At 40.6% G+C, this 22,214-nt stretch overlaps 1 protein-coding gene across 5 annotated transcripts; it reads left to right on the forward strand.

The window, feature by feature from the left end:
• Positions 1-1,451: 1,451 nt before the first annotated feature.
• LOC136490873 (uncharacterized) lies at positions 1,452-6,213 on the forward strand. Of its 5 annotated transcripts, none has more exons than XM_066487075.1 (14): positions 1,452-1,733; positions 2,186-2,421; positions 2,623-2,765; positions 2,835-3,068; positions 3,150-3,286; positions 3,388-3,648; positions 3,801-3,952; positions 4,364-4,428; positions 4,534-4,602; positions 4,688-5,001; positions 5,073-5,360; positions 5,508-5,677; positions 5,762-5,809; positions 5,911-6,213. In XM_066487075.1, exons 5-14 carry the CDS (start codon positions 3,158-3,160, stop codon positions 5,999-6,001), a joined length of 1,587 nt encoding a protein of 528 aa, XP_066343172.1. In that variant the 5' UTR covers positions 1,452-1,733; positions 2,186-2,421; positions 2,623-2,765; positions 2,835-3,068; positions 3,150-3,157; the 3' UTR covers positions 6,002-6,213. The 5 variants fall into 5 exon arrangements, with proteins under 5 accessions (XP_066343172.1, XP_066343171.1, XP_066343173.1 ...); XM_066487074.1 differs by having other exon boundaries at positions 2,862-3,068; XM_066487076.1 differs by having other exon boundaries at positions 2,872-3,068.
• The last annotated feature ends 16,001 nt before the right edge of the window (positions 6,214-22,214 follow it).

Here is a 22,214-nt window from a genome sequence, read left to right on the forward strand (position 1 = left end):
CTTTGCTGTTTTTTCTGTCATTTATTTTCTGGAAGATAACCACCGTTAAAATCTTCTAGAAGATTACAACCATAAAATCTTCTGGAAGGTTAGTCATGTGACGTGCATGTTCTGTTTTTTTTGTTTTGTTTTTTCATGTGACGTGCTAAATATTGATTTATTGAAAATGTGGAAGACAGCAAACAACAAAATCTTCCATGAGATGTGTAATTAGTCCCGAGGTAAAATAACCGGGTATGTTCGGACGGTTTTTGAGTCTAGGGAGGATACTCGTTCAACGATATTCCTAAGGAAAAAAGTCCAGGTTGCCTCCCTCAACTTTCGCGAAAGTCCGCTTAGCCTCCCTGAACTTTAAAATCGGACAAAATACCTCCCTTAACTTTTAAAACCGTTCATTTTACCTCCCTGACCATGTTATAAGCGGTTTTGAAGGCGGTTTTGTCTTTTTCTTTTTAATTTATTTCGGCTGAATTTTTAAAAAATCATAGTAAATCACAGAAAAATTATAAAAATAGAAAACTCAATTTTTTAGACTCGACATGAGTAGATGAACATATAATATGGTATGCTTTAGTAAAAAGTTTTTATTCTGGCTTTAGATCCATGTTTTTCTGTAATTAAATGTATTCATAGCTGCGGTTTCTATGGTCCAATTGTGGTGAAATTTTTATGGTGGGATAATTATTGTATGCTTAAACTGTAGTAAAAATTTCATACTCATTGGATCATGTATAGCTTAGTTATATATTTTATTTAGGTTTATGCCTGTTAAATATAAATTAATCTATAACTAAGCTATTGTTAAATATAAATTAATCTATAACTAAGCTATACACGATCCAATGAGTATCAAATTTTTACTACAGTTCAATTATACAATCAGCCTATTCGCTTTATGGTTTCAGCCAGGACTTATCAGTCAGCCAATAGTGTTTTACTCTCACAACAAACCAGTACCAGCTAGACTTATCAGCACATAAACCAACCAGCGAGCAGGCTGAATAATTAGCCCACCATCAAAATTTCATCCCAATTGGATCATAGAAACTGCAGCAATGAATTATTCCAATTAATTATAGAAAAGTATAGATCTAAAGGCACAACAAAAACTTTATACTAAAACATACCATATTATATATTTACTGTGTAGATCTACTCATGTGGAGTATAAAAAATTAGATTTTCTATTTTACGATTTTTCTGTGATTTACTATGATTTTTAAGAATTTAACCGAAATAAATAAAAAAGAAAAAGGCAAAATCTACTTCAAAATTGCTTATAACAGGGAGGTAAGATGAATGATTTTAAAAATTAAAGGAGGTGTTTTGTCTGATTTTAAAGCCCAGAAAGAAAAACGAACTTTTACGAAAGTTGAGAGAGAGGTAACGTTGACTTTTTCCTATTCCTAACAACATCATAGAAGTTTAATGGGCCTTTCCCCACCCTCTCCAACCCAAGCAGAAGCGCGGAGCCGTCGCACAACTGCACAAGTCCTCGTCGGGTCGGACCTGCGGCGGCGGCGCCGCGGCACAAGCACCAGCCCTAAACAAACCATCTCGGCGTCTCGCGGGCGGAGGCGCCACGGTTGACGGCGACTCCTGCTTGTAAAAACCAGCGGTGTCGACGCATCACGCGGAGGGGGTCTTCCGGACGCATCTCACGGCAAGCAATTATCCTCAACCATAGATCTCATCCCCGATTCCCCTGCTTCATCGGGGACAAGTTGCGCGATGTAAGTATCATTTTATAACTTTGGCTCCTGTTTCATTAGGACTTCTGTTCTTTCTAGCATGTAGGCGTGCCTGTGTCCAGTCAAATAGTTTTGTTTCCGCTTGCATACTTTTTGGCAGTCTTGACCAGCTGCTAGGAACTGGCTGCTGATAGTTTCATCATATGCTGATTAGCCATACAAAACTATGGTTTGAATAAATTGGAGCCTTTTTACATTTTATTATGCAAAAAAAAAAAAATCAGTTCTTTGATGCTAGTTTTGAGCACTTCTTATGTTTTTTTTGGCCTAATTGCTCTCATAGCACTCAAATGGAAGTTTTGCGTCCACAGCATTATTTTTTATTACTCACAGCATCATATTTGACTCAAATCTTCTGCTTGTAGCACCGTGCTTACATACCATTATTTTTATTACTCACAGCGTCATATTTGACTCAGATCTTCTTCGTGTAGCACCGTGCTTCAGATTGTACACCAACGGCCCAGATTAGCCATGGATCCTACCCCACCATTAACTCTGTTAACTCCATCTCGTCAAAACCCAGATTGTTTGTACACTTACAGGCCCATATTAGCCATCGATCCTTTCCCACCTTTTACTCTGTTTACTCTTAAAATCCTTTCCCCTGCATGGCTGCATCCCCAATCATGCGTCGCTTCCCCTTCCATGCTCGGGGCAAAAAATAATTGTATGTGAGCACACTTCTCCAGTCTAGTGCTGTGAGATTCCCTATACTTTCCCTGTCAAATTACACAGTGTTTACTTTTTCCTAAGTGAACCTGAGAATAAAAGTCCGCAAGGTTTCCAATAGATGTTAGGGCATTATGATCAATCTCACAACAAGGCATAAGTAGATTTACTAAGCTTTTGCATTTACTCTCTGCTTCAGGACTGCAAAGGACCTTAAAAACAAGGGAGGGGTTGAGAGAGGTGTGACTAGGGAACAGAGAGCCATAAAAAGAAGGAAGAAACTCGAGGCATCATTGCTTTCAAGTGGTAGTGATGGCCACGGCATGAAAAGAATGTCGAAATGTGAGTAATTGCTTTAGAATTTGCTGCTTGTTCATTTTCCTTGCACATATTGCTCTAATAGAACAACAGTTTTATCGTATCATATCTGTTAACCAGTACAAGCTAGTCTGGCAGCGTTGGCTGATTTTAACAAGAAGGAATGTGCTATTGAGGAGGAACGATTTGGCAGTGGTGGATTACCCGATCGGGAAGTTCCAATCATTCCCTTTAAAGAGAAACCATTTGGTGATGAAGTTAAAGGTGGCCAAGAACTCTGTCGATCCAGTGTTGTCTCACTTGCTTTGTTTGATGGTGATTGTGCTGGTATGCTTATGAAATTTCCTAATTTGTATTTTATTATTTTTGTTGTCACTTGTTAATGATTTAAATCATGACATTGTGCAGAAGAAAACATGTTGTTTGCATGCTCTGGCATAACTCTGCCACATGGGTCAGCTATACAAGGGCTAACAAGATTTGTCACTTCAGCATGTTTGGTTAGAGAATTCAATCTAAAAAGAAATAGAGATGATAACTTGAGGGTTGGTGCTGCTGATATGACATTGTGTCCTCCATTTTTTATTTGTTTATTATTCGAGCTAATTGTGGCCATTCTGTGCTGATCTACTGCTTTTGTCATTAGATTCAAGTGCGCCTTCCTGATAATACAACTGAAGATGGGCTCTTGGGACTCTATGATGAAGATATTGCTATTGTTACATCCATGGACTGCCTACATGTTGATCCTGTAGATCTCGATCTTCAGGCATCACCTGACCACCCTGATGGTCATGTATTAGCTGCTGGGCGTGCCTTCAATTCAGGGAGTTTAATGGCCATGCGTGGGTCTCTGTCTAATGAATCCCCCAACATCTTCCTTTCTGATAGTCAAGGTTTCACAGAGGTAAGTTGTTGATTTATTTTTACTTTTTGGCATGATGGAAAGTTTGAAAATAATATTGGCGTTATGATGTCTTTGGTCTAATGTATCACTACATGCACCAAAGTAAAATGCACTTTTCCTTCATAAACTGTGCCACTTTGCTTTTGTTCGAGGCTGCACTTGGAGGGCCACTTGTAGGAAATGACGAGAGGTTTCATGGGATGATCGTTGATCTTTGTCATGATGTTGGTGAGAATAGGAAATGCGCCAAGTTCCTATCACGGAAATCACTCTGTCAACGCTTGGAGTTGTTTCAGATACTCAAGTATGTCTTTGGGAGAGATGTCTTCCCCGGTTAGCTAGCTTATTTATATCTGTTACCTTTTTTTTCTGGTGTATTGGAGCCTTGTGGGTTTTCACTCACTAATTTGTGAAACAAATTGGTTCCTGTTACCTCTACCTGATGGAGACCTGCATGAGTGCTGTCTCCTATTGCTAAATTAGTGCTCGTGCTTAATTTTAAAGCTACTCTTTCTAGATGAGAAAGAGATGAAACAACTCATTCGGATGATATGGGCAAATATATCCCTTAGAGTTGTATGAGTCTGATTGCCTAATTTTTTCCATACTTTGATTCCTTCCATATGAGTTGTTTCATGTGTTGGTATACTCTTCTATTTTTGCTGTTTTGTTAGTTCCACTGTTTTATTTATGAGAACGATGTTTTCTATTGCAGTCCTAAAAAACTTCACTTCTACGGTTATTCGTTGCCCTCAGGTGTATCAAGCGTAGTCCCTTCAGGTGTGAATAATCTTGCAAGCCATCATGTAAATGTTACCTATTGACCATTGCCCACAGAATATTATGACATTCGGAGTACTAATATTAATGACCTTGTTGCATCAGGATTCATGAAAACTATTTACCGGCTAAGATCCTTTGGCTATCCAATGCCACCACCACTTGTGCTTGAATGTAAGTTCTTTGGTTTTGATTGATATTTCTGATGTCCCTTGTTCTCTTCTTTATAATTAACTTCTGATCTTGGTTTTTTAACCAGTCAATGGGGAGTTGCTTGATCGTTTTGAAGACCGCTTTGGTGAACTGCGTGCTTGGAATGGGTATCCTTTTGGTGATCTGCCCAATGATCGTTGGGAGCGTGTCTGGGTGGAACTTGAAAAGAAAGTTGTAACAAAAATATCCCGTAGAGTTGTCTCGCTTGCTTCTTTCAACCGTGATTACTCGAGGTCTTTTGCTTGCACAGGGTTGCTTATAATGTGGCCTGGAAGCAGAGCCAAACGCACTGTTGTCCTGACTTCTGCTAGTTTAGTTAGAAGTCGTGATAATGAAGGCAACATTGATAGAAACTTGAGGGTTGGTGCTCCTATCACACTTGGTCTTTTAAGTTATATATATGGTTGGCTGAGCTCAGTTAATCAATGCAGATTGAGGTGTTTCTCCCACCGAATCAACGTCGTGATGGGACATTGGAATTGTGTAACTTACACAAAAATATTGCTATTGTCAGTTTCAAGAAAGGTTTCAAAGCTATTCACCCAGAAGACATTTTTAATGAAGGAATGCAAGAGTCATCATCTGAAAAGGTAGTTGCTCTAGGGCGTGATCCTATACATGGGCTATTGATGGGTACAATTGGTAAAGTGAAACGTAATTACAAGGATCGCAAACTTGAGTGCCAAGAGCTTCGATGTTCCACTTGTAAAATCAAGAAGGTAGTGTGTTGAATTTCTTACTGTTTATTTTTCTTTGCATGGTGGCCTGTATTAGGTAATTGCATTAGAATCCAAGCTCTCTTTAATCACATATATATCAGGAATTAGAAGTTTTCCAGTAACATTTGCCTTTTTTTTTGGTACTAGGTTGGGATTGGTGGCCCTCTTATTGATTTTCATGGGACTTTTGTTGGCATGAACTTTTATGATGGAAGAGATCTAACTCCTTTCCTTCCAAGGGACAAGGTTGTCGATGCCTTAAAAGGATCAAATAATTTCATATTACCATCAGAAAGGTTCATATTACCATCAGAAAGGTATTTTTTTTTTCTGTTGTGTCAGTTATAGCTGGGTAGGGTTAACAGTCTATGAACTTAAGTTGAAAAAATGTTGGATTACAGCGGATCTAATCCTGTGTCCATACTTGATCCCCAGGAGAAGGAAAACAGGTAATATTTGTTCTGTTTTCTCATTGCCACTTGTTTGTGACTGAAAACTATTTTATTCAACAACTATAACCTACATTGGAGAGAAATATTTTGGATGACAGGTGGCCAGTTCCTGAACCATATTGGTATCATGGTGCACTTGATGAGGATATGGATGATGTCCCTGAGCTTATGGGAAGGACTCTATTATAGACGGTGTCGGGCTATTAACGCATCGAGCTATGTTAGTATTATGGTGCACTTGATGTGGATATGTATGCTGTACCTTTTAGCTTTGTTCTGCTCATCTTGCTAGTTTCTAAGTAACTAGTAGTGGTATCGTTGCCCTTCTGTCTAAACAATATAAATATATTTAGACTTTTAATGGTTACTGCAGGATGGTCTGACTGACAGTTGTTGCTAAACGCCATGTTCGCTTGGCTTATAAGCCGTACATTTTTAGTCAACGAACATTATTTTTCTCTCACAGCAAAAGAGCCAACAGTATTTTCAGCCATGGCTTATCAGCCAAGTGAACAGGCAAAAATATGCGCTTAGTTTATCACAATTTTGTCAGTTTTTTTTATTTGAAATGGGGGTTTATTTATGGGCGAAACTAACACATGGTGTAATATGCTCTTTCTTGTTCTTTTTCCGTTTTTGTAAAAAGAGATCTGTTACATCTCACAAATGATCGCCCGAACTTGAGATTGCTGGTAATCATGTATGCCATGTGGTAAATTTAAACTTGGATATGCTCTTGTTCTTTTTCGGTTTTTGTAAAAAGAGATGTGCTCTATCTCACAAATGATCGACCGAACTTGAGATTGCTGATAATCATGTAGCTCTGCCTCCCGGAAAATCCGGATTAAAGAATATATATGTCTATACCTTTCCGGGAAGCAGAGGAGAGGGAATGGAGTCCTCGCCCCGGAGGGGTATAGTTCTATGGATTTATAAATCAATTCATAGAATTGATTTAATATACCGCATAAATAATAGATCCCTTATTTATAATATTATTTATTAACAGTGGCATTCCTCCTGGATGTCTTACTACCCTTCGAGTCCAATCTCAGGATAGCGCTTAGGCAGGGTTAACTAATAAGATCGGTCGTTTTCTCAAAGGGAAGATCTCCCTTTGATCACTAGGGCTTCCCAACCTGGCAGGTTGGGTTCCCCAGAGATGAAGAGGAAACCACTGTGACTTATTCTGTGCACTTTGTTTAGATACAGCACTAGTGTCTTTCGTGCGCGTGGTGCTTCACGCTTCAATGCCAAGTTTGCATACATCACCATACAAAAAACACGATACAAAAGGATAGAAGGGTGATGGTAGCACATTGTAAGCTGGCAGTAATTGTCGACAAAGGCAAGGTGTATTCAATGGTGACTTCGTGAATCTTGAAATCTGCTGGCTCAGTCTTTCAGAGGTGGTCACAGGGGTAGGGTTTGCCTATGTGTGTTCATAGGGATGAATGTGCGTGCATGTTGTGGGTGTCTATATTTTACTATGTAATTCTAAAAAAAACTTATAATGGTGAAAGCTAAGATAGATATGAGTTAGAAGTAGGGACGTAAACGGATCAGATACGATGGATACAAATACGGATAGTTTTTCTTCTCTTGGATTCGGATCGGATACGAATAGTGTCCACTTGTGTCTGATAAGATAGGAATGGATATCAACATCATAAAAATCAACTTTGAGTATTCGGATTTGGATACGGTGTTGGACGCTAAGTGTCCGGACTTGGATTCGAACGGATATAAACCCCTCCAATCGGATTCGAACCAATATAAACCCCTCCAATCGGATACGAATCGATAATATCTGTACCATTTACATCCCTAAACTTACAAGCTTCAACTTTGCACAATCTATTTTGCAGAATTCAAATGCAAGCAGAAAATGTTTCATCATCAATTTTTTAAGGAAAATTCTAGTTGGAAGTTCTGTCCGATTACAATGCGTGGCACAAAAGAAATGATAAACACAGATTATTATAGAAATATAGTGCTAAGCACCTATTCTAAATGAATATACGGATAAAGGAGTATTATCTTTTGGAGAGGTCTAGCGGTAGCAAGTTTGAATAGATAAGGTATCTCAATAGACCCCTAAATCATGTTGGTCCACTAAATCCTGTTTACATATCCATCGTAGACCCCTACATGACCGAGTTTGGATTGGGCACTATTTCAATCTGTAAATAACTTTAAGCTAACATTCGTACATATATCTATCAGGTCAACTTTTCATATTTCTCCACTTCCCCAATTTCTAACCATGTATGCATGCAGCCAGTTGAATAATGTTTGGGCTTGCTCAGCTAGTTCATCTTTTACCCATTTTCGGTTTAATTGGATTCTTGTTGTGCTTGTGCACTCTAGCAAAATCTTAACCGGCTGCTAGGAGCTGGCTGCCAATCCTGATTTGCCACACATCACTAGCTGGAGCCCCTTTTACATTTATATGCAGGCAATCATCGAATCTCAGGTTCCGGGTCAGTACCACAATTATCGAATCCCGTGACAACCGGGGATTCTTCCAGAACTTGCTCAACTAGAATCGTTTCGTTCTCGGGTTCTACACGAAATGATAACATATGCTTTAACATGATGATAATGTAAACATGATGCTTTCACGGTACATGAAATATAAAAACACCTGCAAATGATTTTATTTCACGGTACAGTTGCAAGCCAACAAAACCAACTTGCAATCCTACCATTAAGAACCATCCATGTGACTTGACCAAATGGATCTTGAAACCCTACTAGTCACAAAACATGACCAAAACAAGATCCAACACTAATCAAACACTTAGGGTTTGCTTTTATTTATTTTTGAATTAATTTGGAATTAAGCCCAAAAATGAACTTGTTCCAAATGATCTCAAAATTTTATGTAAGCTTACTCATGACAAATTAGTATACCAAAACATATTTCATAATTTTTGGAGTTATACAGTGGCCTATAAAAATCATGGAAATTGCATTTATTAATTAATGGACTGAATATTTGAACATTAAAAATTTATTCAAATTTCAAGTTTCAAATTTTTAAATTATACTAGAACATGTACAGAAGCTACACACAAAATTTCAGAATTTTTGGAGCTATCATGAATTTCCTACAAATTCCCAAAGTTTCAGCACTATTCATAAATTCAGAAAATAAAAATCATCACTATTCTTCTTCCTCACTCGCACTGACAGGCTGACCCCACTGTCAGTGACTCAAAGCAATCACGGCGGTGCTACCCTCACTGACCGGCCGCAAAATACGCCGACGGTGACGCTCCGGCGAAACCGACCTCACCAAAATGATCTACACCTTACTACGAACCCATCCCCGTCCTTGGAACGGCAGAAGGTACACCGGAGAAGACCCCACGTCGGCCATGGCGGCTCGAGCACGTCGGCTCACAGCGTAACCCCGGCAAAACTACGGTAGCGTCAAAAGCGAAGTGAACTTCACGTTCAGTGGCTCACCACGGTCACGTCGGTGGGCTTTGGTGAAGGCGGAGATGGTCTGGAACGGCCTAGCCACGTCGAGGCGATGGTGGCGGAGCTCCGGCCGGGCTTGGGGAAGAAGCAGTTGCGCCGGGCGACTCCGGCCAACCCAAGCGGCGTGGGCAAGATGCCGAGAAGCACAGGACCAAGACGATCGTGTAGGCGTAACTGGGCACGGCGGAAGCTACTCGACGGAGGCTACGGCGAGCGGCGGAGCAAGCTAGCGGCGGAGCAGAGCAGAAGGTGAAAAACAGAAATGACGACGGCGTGCTCCTATTTATAGCAAGAAGGATGGCGTGCGGTGTTGACAGCACACGGGTGAACTCGCCATGGAGGTTTGGGCATGTCACTGTGCGTGAAAGCGGCGAAATCCAATCGGCGGTGACCTCCGCGTGGCGCCAGCGGCAAGCAGAGAGGTGGAGGTGATTTTTGAAATAATTACAGAACTGCCATTGCGTCCATTTTTTAAATTACTCAAAAATTTTCTAAAGAAGTTGAAAATCTCCAAAAATAAAAGTTGTTTAATTTTTCAAACTCTACAACTTTGCTTCTAGAAATATTTTCAAATTCTGCCTCCATTTTGAAATTTGAATTTGGGGTGCATTTGAGCATTTGAATCATTTCAAAATTACTCCAAATTTTATATATAAACTTGAAAAACTTTGAATACCAAAGTTGATCTACATAAAATAATCTCCAACTTTGCTTTTTGCCTCAACCCCAAATTCCACATGGATTTTGAATTAGTCAAAAGGGGCAAAAAGGACTTTTATAAGTTGAATATGAATTCAAATTTGATTTGTCTTTCTTTTACTTAAATTTTGATTTTTGACCAGTAACATGGCCCATTAGGGTTACTTGAGTCAAATGACACATGATCACATGAAATTTGACCCTTGTGGTCATGATCTATATTTAGGGTTTTTGAAACACATTACATGAAATAACAGCATTATGAAATAAACCTTATTTAGTGAATGCATTCAAAACTTTATACTATATGAATGCTTTGCAATGCACATGATGACATATCAAATTTTAGTGCAAGGTCAAAACACCAGAGGTGTTACAACCCTTCCCCCTTAAAGAAATCTCGTCCCGAGATTTAAAACTTAAGGCTAAGTAATGGAAAAGGAAATGTGTCAAGCTAACACATCATAACTTTATTCAAAAGACTAGAGAGGGGGTTTTCCATTCTGTTGACAAACGAGACAAGTTACAATATAGATGAGGTATTGCAATTAGATAGAAGCGAAAAAGTCAGGAAAATTTTCTTCTAAGTAATCCTCGGACTCCCAAGTAGCTTCATCTTCAGTGTGTTGATTCCATTGTACTTTGTAGAACTTGATCGTATGTCTCCGAGTGACTCGATCTTTTTGATCTAAGACTCTAATGGGGTACTCAGCATAAGTCAAATCAGGTTCCAGTTCTACATCACCAAAGTCAATCTCTTGGTCAGGTACTTGAAGGCACTTCTTTAACTGAGATACATGGAAGATATCATGCACCACTGACATGTGATCTGGTAGCTTGATGCGATAGGCAACTGGTCCACATCGTTGTTGGATTTGAAAAGGACCTACATAACGGGGTGCCAACTTTCTCCGAATCCCAAAATGATGAACTCCTTTCATTGGTGATACCTTGAGGTAGACATAATCTCCCACTTTGAATTCTAGCGGTCGTCTCCTCTTATCAGCATAGCTTTTCTGTCAGGATTGAGCTATCTTCATATTAGCTTGTATGAGTTTAACTTTCTCTTCAGCTTCCTTGACCACATCCGGTCCAAAGAACCAACGTTCTCCAGCTTCTGACCAATTTAAAGGTGTTTGGCACCTATGACCATATAGTGCTTCGAATGGTGCCATTTTAATGCTCTCTTGATGACTATTGTTATACGAGAATTCAGCTAAGGGAAGGCATTCATCCCATTTAGCACCAAAGGAAAGGACACATGCTCTTAACATATCTTCAAGAATTTGATTTACCCTTTCAGTCTGTCCGTTTGTTTGCAGATGATAAGCAGAACTACGGATAAGTTTAGTTCCCAAAGACTCATGTAGACTTTTCCAAAACTTGAATATGAACAATGATCCTCTGTCAGAGACAATGGTCTTGGGTGCCCCATGCAGACTGAAGATTCTATCAAGATAAATCTTTGCATACTGCTCTGCTTGATATTTATCTCTGACTGGTAGGAAATGAGCTATCTTGGTTAGACGATCAACAATAACCCATATTGAATTGTAGCCTATAGATGTCCTAGGCAACCCTACTATAAAGTCCATACAGATATCTTCCCACTTCCAAGATGGAACTGGCAACGAATGTAATGGACCTGTAGTCTTCATATGAACTGCTTTGACTCTCTGGCAAATATCACACTTGGCCACATATTGAGCTATTTCTATTTTTATTTTGGTCCACCAATATCTCTTTCTCAAATCATGATACATTTTGTTGCTACCCGAATGAATGGAGTATCTTGTAGAATGAGCTTCATCAAGAATCTGCTTTCGTAGCTCCAGATTTTTGGAGACTACCAATCTATCTTTGAACCATACGACATCTGATTCATCAATCTTGAAATATGTTGGTTTTCCAGATTTGACTTTATCCTTAATATGGGCTATGCCCTTACTTTTCTATTGAGCAGCAATGATCTAATCTTTGATAGTGGACTCAACTACAATATTGGACAGGGAACCTTGTTCTATGATTTGTAAATTCAGATGCCCCATCTCTTGACACAATGTTCGCTGCATCGGTTCTACAATCAGGCATTGACAATGACTCTTATGACACAGGGCATCGGCAACCACATTAGCCTTGCCCGGATGATAGTGCACTTCTAAATCATAATCTTTAATAAGTTCCAACCATCTTCTTTGCCTCATATTCAACTCTGACTGAGTGAAGATGTATTTCAAACTTTTGTGATCCGTATAGATATGACAGATATTGCCCAATAAATAATGTCGCCAAATCTTGAGTGAATAGACAACAGCAGCTAATTCAAGATCATGGGTGGGATAATGTTCCTCATGCTTCTTGAGTTGTCTGGAAGCGTATGCTATGACTCTGCCTTCTTACATAAGAACACAGCCAATACCAATTCCAGATGCATCACAATAGATATCAAATGGCATCTCGATATCTGGTTGTGCTAATACTGGTGCAGTTGTCAGCAACTTCTTCAATGTCTGAAAGGCCTCTTCACATTCTGTTGACCATACAAACTTAGTTTGATTTTTCAATAGTCCAGTAATTGGCTTCGCAATTCTGGAGAAGTCAGGGATAAACCGACGGTAATACCCTGCCAACCCCAGGAAACTATGAACTTGATGAACAGTTGTAGGTGCTTTCCAATTAAGGACTTCTTCTACCTTACTCGGATCAATAGCTATACCTTCAGTAGATAGCACATGACCCAGAAATTGTACTTCCTCTAACCAAAATGCACATTTGCTAAATTTGGCATATAGTTGGTGATCTCTCAATCTTTGTAGAACAATACGGAGATGTTCTGCATGTTCCTCTTTGCTTTTAGAGTAGATAAGAATGTCATCAATGAACACCACGACAAACTTATCCAACTCAGGCATGAAAACTGAGTTCATCAGGTATATGAAATGAGCTAGGGCATTGGTTAGCCCAAAAGACATGACTAGATACTCATATAGACCATATCGGGTAGTAAATACTGTCTTCGGCACATCTTCACATCTAATCTTAATCCGGTGGTAGCCTGATCTTAGGTCTATCTTCGAGAATACCTTAGCTCCCGCAAGTTGATCAAAAAGCAAATCAATTCGGGGTAAGGGGTATTTATTCTTGATGGTGACTTCATTTAATGGCCGATAGTCAACACATAACCTCAAGGTTTGGTCCTTCTTCTTCACGAAGATAGCAGGGCATCCCCAAGGTGACGAACTGGGTTGAACGAAACCCTTGTCTAACAACTCTTGTAGTTGCATTTTTAATTCTACTAGTTCCTTGGGTGGCATCCTATATGCTCTTCTAGACACTGGTGCTGTCCCTGGTTTCAGATCAATTCTGAACTCTATGTCTCGGTCTGGTGGTAGACCAGGCAGATCATCGGGAAAGACATCCATAAACTCACATACCACCGAAATTTTCTCGACTCCTTCAACAATAGTTGCACAGACTGTTTCCACTGTACTCTTAGGAAAGGAAAGTTGGATGAGAAGTTTGGTTTTGCTGCCAGGTGCATTTACCCTTATGGTTCTACGTAGGACATCTATGATAGCCCCGTGCTGAGTTAACCAGTTCATACCAAGGATCACATCTATATCTTGATCCTTTAATATCAGCATATTGGTAGGGAACTCATAACCTCCCAAATCAATAGGTACATGCTGAACTACCTCCCTTGTACAAATTCGTTCCTCGGGTGACTGTATATGATAGGGTTCTTTTGTTTCCCCAATAGCTATCCCATGCTTCACAACAAATGTACGATTGATGAATGTATGTGATGCACCAGAATCAAATAAGGTAATTGTAGGATGCTTAGCAATGGGAAACATACCCATCATAACTGGTTCTCCTTCCGGAATAGATTCCACTTGAGTATAGAAGACCCTTCCGGTTTTCTTCTCAGCCTGACCCTTCTGATTGATCTGAGCATTACCCTTGTACTGATTCTGAGCTTGATTAACAGGGGCTTTGGGTGCATCAGGATTGTTCTTCCTAGGATACGGACATTCTCGGGAAAAATGTCCGGGTTTACCACAATTATAACATGGAAAATTGTGATTCTGGGGAGTAGCATTGCGGTTTGCATTATTTGTATTGTTCTGCTGCTGCGGTGCTTAATGAGTATAAGGCGTATTAGTTACAGGATGAATAAAGATCTGCTGCCTGCTTTGGCCTTGTTGTGGGCGGAATGGTGCACGGCCATGATTCTGAGGATGGTATATGATCTTCTGACACTTTCCACTCGATGATCCAGAAGCAAATATTTTCTTCTTCGCCTCCTTGTGTCGGTGGTAATTCTCCTCTAAAGCGATAGCAATGTTGATTGTCTCGTGGTAAGTTGCATTACCACAAGTTGTGATCATGGTCTGAAGTTTAGTGTTCAGGCCTCTAAGAAAATGATTCTTTTTCTTCCTGTTAGTATTCACATACTCAATAGCATAATGCGATAGGTGGTTGAAACGCCCAACATAATGCATCACCGGGTGCTCCCCTTGCTTAAGAGCCAAAAACTCTTCTAACTTCATGGTCATCACACTGTCTGGAATATAGTGTGCCCTAAAGGTATCCTTGAATTCCCTCTAGTTGATTTGGTGACCAGCGGGCTGTACTGCTACCAAATTTGCCCACCAGGCACCAGCAGCTCCTCGAAGTTGCTGTGCCACAAACCTAGGTTTCTGAACCTTGGTACAATAAATCAGCTCAAACTTTTGCTCTATTATCCTAAGCCAATCGTCAGCTTCTAAAGGCTCTTCTACCTTAGAGAACACAGGCGGATGTGTGTCAGTAAAATCCACATAGGTTGACTCGTCGTTTCTATTATTACGACGACCACGATTAGGGTATGGTGCCTGCTGGTTCTGCGCCAACTCCCTTAATAGCCTAGCATTTTCTACCATTGCGTTGACGAGTGCGGCTATGGCATCTGCCATAGTCGAGGGCATTGGTAGAGGATTTGGGCACTCATCATCGTCATGCAAGCCACTAGCACCAGTTCGGGTGATAGGACGAGGCATCTGTTAGAGAAACACGTTTACTTACATTATTCTTTATTGAAAGCATTTAAAAGGTTTCATGCTACAAAGGGTCCTTATTTATATTACATGTCTTGTATCCCACAAGACAACCCTGGTTTTCTAGGAAAGCAGTAAAGGAACTACTTCTACTCCAAGCTCTCAGTCTTTGGCATCCGTGCCCATATCAGACGAAACCTCATCTTCATCTAAGAAGTACACCAACTCCTCAGGATCCTCCTCCTCTTCTTCATTCTCGACTTCTCCTGGAGCTACAATCATTTCTTCATCGGTAACTTCACCATCCCCATGAGGTGGATGAAGTTGAGCGTACAACATGTGGATATTCTCATGAAGAATAGTATTATCCATCTCTAGGTCCTCTACGTAGAACTCCAACTCATTGACGCGTTCATTGGCTGCATCCTCTCGTGTCCAGGCTTCATTCCGTAGCTCCATGGTCATGGTGATACCCCTTTGCATTTTCACTAGCTCTTCTTGATCTTTGGCATGAGCTTGATGAAGAGTGTTGAGCTCCTTGTTAAGGTTCTCAACGTTGGCGGGGTTGCTTGAAGATTCTTCCTCTCCTAGGTTCTTGGAACTTCCTTCACCAAGCTCGTGATTTCTTGGTGCCAATTGGTGACGAGGGACTCCATGAGGTCCGGTGGACTTGCGTGCGGTTTTCTTGGTCTTTGCCATAGCCTGTAGGATTTAAGGTAGGACTATAAGAATAGCTTGAGGATAATGGAGGTTAGCAAAAATGGGATTGACATTACTTACCCAACCACTATTAAGGGGAATTATTATGCAATGTGCTCAAGCATGATGCATGAATCGATCTTACGAATCTCAGTACAAAAGATTTATATAATCATAAGTACTAGATTTTTAATACATAGGATAAACCTAATCATATTATCCACCACAAACTTTCAAATAAGACAAGATTGAGACTAGATCAAAGGTAAGAAGAAAGAAATTTGAACTTTAAAATATCAAGTTTACTTTCTTTGATCCAAATCATTTTGAAGGTTTTTCCAAAGTAACCTACAATGATCTTAGATGGGAACCGCTCTGATACCAGCTGTGGTAGAACCTCCTAAGAAATCGGACCCACATGCACCTATCGTTGTCTTAACAGACCTCGGATAGCGTACACGAGTTCCCAACAACTCAACAAGTCTATCAGGTGTCCTCGAGAAACCCAAATCATCCACGATTCTCTTTTCAAATAGGATCCCAATCACAGACATTGCAGATTATAATAGTTTATTCAAATATATACCAGAGTAAAAGATAGCGAAAGTCTTAAGATAACATAATTACAAACCAGTTGTTTTCAAACTTACAATACCATAAGTGTTATACAACCATAGTAGCGGGATAATATTACATTAACTTTATTTATCATACAAACTAGTGCCTTGTCCAAAGGCCATTCATCACTCCTCATCTTCGTTAACTTCAAACACAGACATGCAGCAGGGACCAAAACAAGCCTGCGCATGCGACTCACCTGCAACAAGGGTTAACAAACCCTGAGTACAAAGGTACTCAACAAGACTAACCCGACGTAATGGGGTGTAAGACTTTAGAGATGCAAGGGTTTGGGGCAAGGTAAGGATGTAGCAAGATTCAAAAGTTCTTTGCCAAAAGTTTACTATTCTTCACTCTATTTTCAAGTTTTACCACTGAGTCCTTTTTGTTCATTATCTCAACTAAATATACATTTCCTATATTCCATTCCTTCTCATTCAATTCTTTTTCTCATATTTTAGTAATTCACTAGTCCTGTATTGCTTCTGTAATAAATCGAGTCTCCATATCCGTGGAGCACCGACAATTCGAATTGATTCAAGTCCTAGTTGGGGATTCCTTATCACATGACATATGTAGAACTTAATCTTGCATATATCAACCTCGCTACCAGATCCTCCTATACTAAGCCGTCTCCACGCCACCCGAGAGCACAGCACACCTCAAATCTAGCCACATTCCAGCCACGAGGGTACACGCTACTCCCGCCATCTCTCCACTCCTAGTGCGTGGGCATTCGTCTTAGTATCGGATTAGCCAAAGTAGGCTTACCGGAGTATGTGACCAGTACTACAAAGTGTCTCGTTCAGAAGATCCACAATGAGTGGCCTTTAAGCGACATAGCCGGCAACATTACCCAAAAATTTAAGATAAGTCACCCGACTAGTCTCTAATTCATTCAACCTTCTTTCTTTCTTTGGCCAGTATGCCATCTTTGATTGTATCAAAACTTTTACTTTGAAAGCCTACTATAAAGCATACTAAGCATTCTACGCCTTTGTAAATAAAAACATCTCCAAGGATGGTAAACAAGTAACAAGGTAGGTAATGCATCAAGTAGGTAACATTTGAATTAAACAACTTAATGCATTAAGTAATATAGGTGATAAACTTTTCAAAGTAAACAAGATAATGGCTTAATGCTTAAACCGGGGCTTGCCTTCGTTGATGATCTCAGGTTCCGGGTCAGTACCACAATTACCGAATCCCGTGACAACCGGGGATTCTTCCAGAACTTGCTTAACTAGAATCATTTCATTCTTGGGTTCTACACAAAATGATAACATATGCTTTAACATGATGATAATGTAAACATGATGCTTTCACGGTACATGAAATGTAAAAACACCCGCAAATGATTTTATTTCACGGTACAGTTGCAAGCCAACAAAACCAACTTGCAATCCTACCATTAAGAACCACCCATGTGACTTGACCAAATGGATCTTGAAACCCTACTAGTCACAAAACATGACCAAAACAAGATCCAACACTAATCAAACACTTAGGGTTTGCTTTTATTTATTTTTAAATTAATTTGGAATTAAGCCTAAAAATGAACTTGTTCCAAATGATCTCAAAGTTTTATGTAAGCTTACTCATGACAAATTAGTGTACCAAAACAAATTTCATAATTTTTGGAGTTATACAGTGGCCTACAAATATCATGGAAATTACATTTATTAATTAATGGACTAAATATTTGAACATTAAAAATTTATTCAAATTTCAAGTTTCAAATTTTTAAATCATACTAGAACATGTACAGAAGCTACACACAAAATTTTAGAATTTTTGGAGCTATCATGAATTTCCTACAAATTCCCAAAGTTTCAGCACTATTCATAAATTCAGAAAATAAAAATCATCACTGTTCTTCTTCTTCACTCGCACTGACAGGCTGACCCCACTGTCAGTGACTCAAAGCAATCACGACGGCGCTACCCTCACTGACCGGCCACAAAATGCACCGATGGTGACGCTCTGGCGAAGCCGACCTCACCAAAATGATCTACACCTTACTACGAACCCATCCCCGTCCTTGGAACGGCAGAAGGTACACCGGAGAAGACCCCACGCCAGCCATGGCGGCTCGAGCACGTTGGGTCACGGCGTAACCCCGGCAAAACTGCGGTAGCGTCAAAAGCGAAGTGAACTTCACGTTCAGTGGCTCACCACGGTCACGTCGGTGGGCTTGGTGAAGGCGAAGATGGTCTGGAATGGCCTAGCCACGTCGAGGCGATGGTGGCGGAGCTCCGGTCGGGCTTGGGGAAGAAGCAGTTGTGCTAGGCGACTCTGGCCAACCCAAGCGGCGTGGGCAAGACGCCGAGAAGCGCAGGACCGAGACGATCGCGTAGGCGTAACTAGGCATGGCGGAAGCTGCTCGACGGAGGCTACGGCGAGCGGCGGAGCAGAGCAGAAGGTGAAAAACAGAAATGACGACGGCGTGCTCCTATTTATAGCAAGAAGGATGGCGTGCGGTGTTGACAGCACACGGGCGAACTCGCCACGGAGGTTTGGGCATGTCACTACGCGTGAAAGCGGTGAAATCCGATCGGCGGTGACCTCCGCGTGGCGCCGGCGGCAAGCAGAGAGGTGGAGGTGATTTTTGAAATAATTACAGAACTGCCACTGCGTCCATTTTTCAAATTACTCAAAAATTTTCTAAAGAAGTTGAAAATCTCCAAAAATGAAAGTTGTTCAATTTTTCAAACTCTACAACTTTGCTTCTAGAAATATTTTCAAATTCTGCCTCCATTTTGAATTTTGAATTTGGGGTGCATTTGAGCATTTGAATCATTTCAAAATTACTCCAAATTTTATATATAAACTTGAAAAACTTTGAATACCAAAGTTGATCTACATAAAATAATCTCCAACTTTACTTTTTGCCTCAACCCCAAATTCCACATGGATTTTGAATTAATCAAAAGGGGCAAAAAGGACTTTTATAAGTTGAATATGAATTCAAATTTGATTTGTCTTTCTTTTACTTAAATTTTGATTTTTGACCAGTAACATGGCCCATTAGGGTTACTTGAGTCAAATGACACATGACCTCACATGATCACATGAAATTTGACCCTTGTGGTCATGATCTATATTTAGGGTTTTTAAAACACATTACATGAAATAACAACATTATGAAATAAACCTTATTTAGTGAATGCATTCAAAACTTTATACTATATGAATGCTTTGCAACGCACATGATGACATGTCAAATTTTAGTGCAAGGTCAAAACACCAGAGGTGTTACATCTTTTCTTGTGTAACGATCTTTGAAGGTGTAGCACTCTCCGATGGTGTGATTCGCTTTAGGGTGCCAGATGTAGCGCATGTTTTCGATGTCGTCATAACTTCTGGGTTTGTAAAACTTCCTTGATTTGTCAATCACCGCTACAGTGTTGTCTGGTCCATATTTTCTTTTCTGATGTTTGTTGTTTTGGTGATTTTGCAAGTCTGGGTTGTCTCGGTTGTTTCTATCCAGGAACCTTTCTTGTGTCTTCTCATCCGCAGTAATCATTCTTTCTACTGTGCGTCTGAATTCTTCATTATTTCTTAGGTTTTCTTTGTAGAAATCCTGAAATTGCCACCTAGCCATGATTCCATGAGAGAAAGCTTCGATTACTTCTCGTTCGGTGATGTCATGTACTTGAGAACGTAGTTCACCAAATCGTCGATAGTAATTTCTAAGACTTTCACCCCCTTTCTGCTTGAGTCCCTTTAGTTCTGCGTGAGTGATGGGGTGCGTAATGATACCCACGAAATTTTCATAGAAAGCTCTTTGCAAGTCCTCCCAATTTCTGATTGACCCTGGATTCAATTTGTCGAACCATTGTAGAGGCATGAATTCTAGAGCCATTAGAAAAAAACAAGGTCTTGATATCGTCGTCTCCTCTGGCTAGTTCAATTGATTGCGAGTAGATCCTGAGCCACTGCCTTGGTTCGGTCTTGCCATCATATTTTGTGTGGTTGGACGGCTTGAATTTGTGAGGTAGTCATATTGAAGCTAGTCTGTTTGTAAAACAGGGGAATCTATCGTGCATTCCAGCTTCTTTGTATTCTAATTCAGCACCTCCTTCCTGCCAACTGTTGTTTTGGTGAGAGTAGTTCTGTGGGGCTGTTTGAATAGGTGCTTTGCTTCTGGTCTTTCTTGGTTGTTCGACTCAGTAGTTTTGACTATGGTCCCTTCTACTTTCTCTGTTGTGATTTCCACCTGGTCCAAGTCTCTTAAAAGCGGACTTCCTTTGATTTTGATCTTCCTACTCATGAGATATTGACCTAGTAGGTAGTCTTGAGTGTGTCCTTCCGTCGTGCGTCCTTAGTACCGTTGTCCGAAGAAAGTCCCTGAGCTGTTCTTGTTTTTCACTAGGATGTGAGGTCGCTTCGAGTTCTTCTATTGCTTCTTGGATCTTGTTGTAAGGTGTATTCACCACGCGTCTCTCTTCGACTTCTTGTTCTAATTTTCTTCTATTGTACTCAGCTAGATCTGACTCATATCTGACCCAAGCCTCCTTGCGTTGCTTAGCACGGCGTCGGCGTCCTTGTTTCAATTTGTTTCTTCTTTCTCTGGCTTGTTTCTGATTTTCGGTCTCACCATCGTGCCCTTGGACAAAGGGTGATATGTTGGACTCAGATTCATCTGATGACCTGATGTCGGGTGCTTCTAGGGGAACCAATGATGATTGAGGACAGCGAACCATGAATATTTCTCGTGCGTGAATTGTTCTGTTATCGGCGTTGGTTTCCACACTGTTGGAGTTATTGATAACTTCAGTAGAGGCTTCAAGGTCGCAGATCGAGTCTCCCTCTTGGTAGGGTAGGGCTGTTGTCATTGTTGTTTCAACTAGTTGAGTACTGCTATCCTTAGGAACAGAACCTGGCTAGTGGACGATGCAGTCTTGAGATGTTACGGTTAGTACGAGACCTTCTTGAGCTCCTTTCAGTGGTATTATGAACATCGGATCAAAGGATCTTTCGAGCTATGCCTGATAAGATGTTGCCATGTTGTGGAGTCCGAACGAAAAAGGTCCCGACGCCTTAAAAGAACTCTGAGTATACTCCGGGTTGTATTCTTGATAGGCTGAGGCCGTGCTCTAGAACCCTGCCGGAAAAGAACTCGATTTCTCAAAAGAACTCGGGTAAGACTTCATCTCAGATGCGGAACCCAAATTTGAGTCGGATGCGCAAAACCACGAAATCTGAGTTGAATCGGTCATTACGAGCTGCGTGAATCTTCCGACGAGCTGATCTGTCGTAGTCGTCGAAATAGAAAGTTCTTCATGGTGATCCGAATCTTCGAGGAGACCGAAGCTTGCCGTTGTTGTCCGCCTCACAGATCCATGAACCGAAGATGAAGGTTGATCCTGTTGAGAAGATCATGTTGTCGAGGTCCGTTGAGCTCTCGAATGCGAATTCGCCGAAAGCCCCTACCTGGCGTGCCAGCTGTCGATGTTTCACCACCGATAGCCTGCCACGGGGGTACCCAGGGCAGTATGTTCGGGCTTCAGCATATGTAGAACTCGACAGTAAACGCAAGAGATAGTCGATTTATCCTAGTTTGGACCCTCGATCGTTGATCGAGTAATAGCCCTACGTCCAGTCGGCTTTAGCCTTTGCATTAGATTGATTGTCAAGTATTGTGTGTTGTGTTATATTCTTCCGAACTCCCGATCTAAGGAGCCATGCCCTCCTTTATATAGTTAAGAGGCCAGAGTCCTAGTCGGTTTACAATGTAGAGTCCTAGTAGGATTACAGGGTAGTATTACTACTAGGATTACATGGGAGGAATCCTGATCAAACTAAATCTCCTCTCTTCCTTCTGGGGTATCCTGTGGGTCCCGCATCGACATGGT

Source organism: Miscanthus floridulus, chromosome 11, assembly GCF_019320115.1.
Source record: "Miscanthus floridulus cultivar M001 chromosome 11, ASM1932011v1, whole genome shotgun sequence".
In the NCBI taxonomy this organism is placed as follows: domain Eukaryota; kingdom Viridiplantae; phylum Streptophyta; class Magnoliopsida; order Poales; family Poaceae; genus Miscanthus; species Miscanthus floridulus.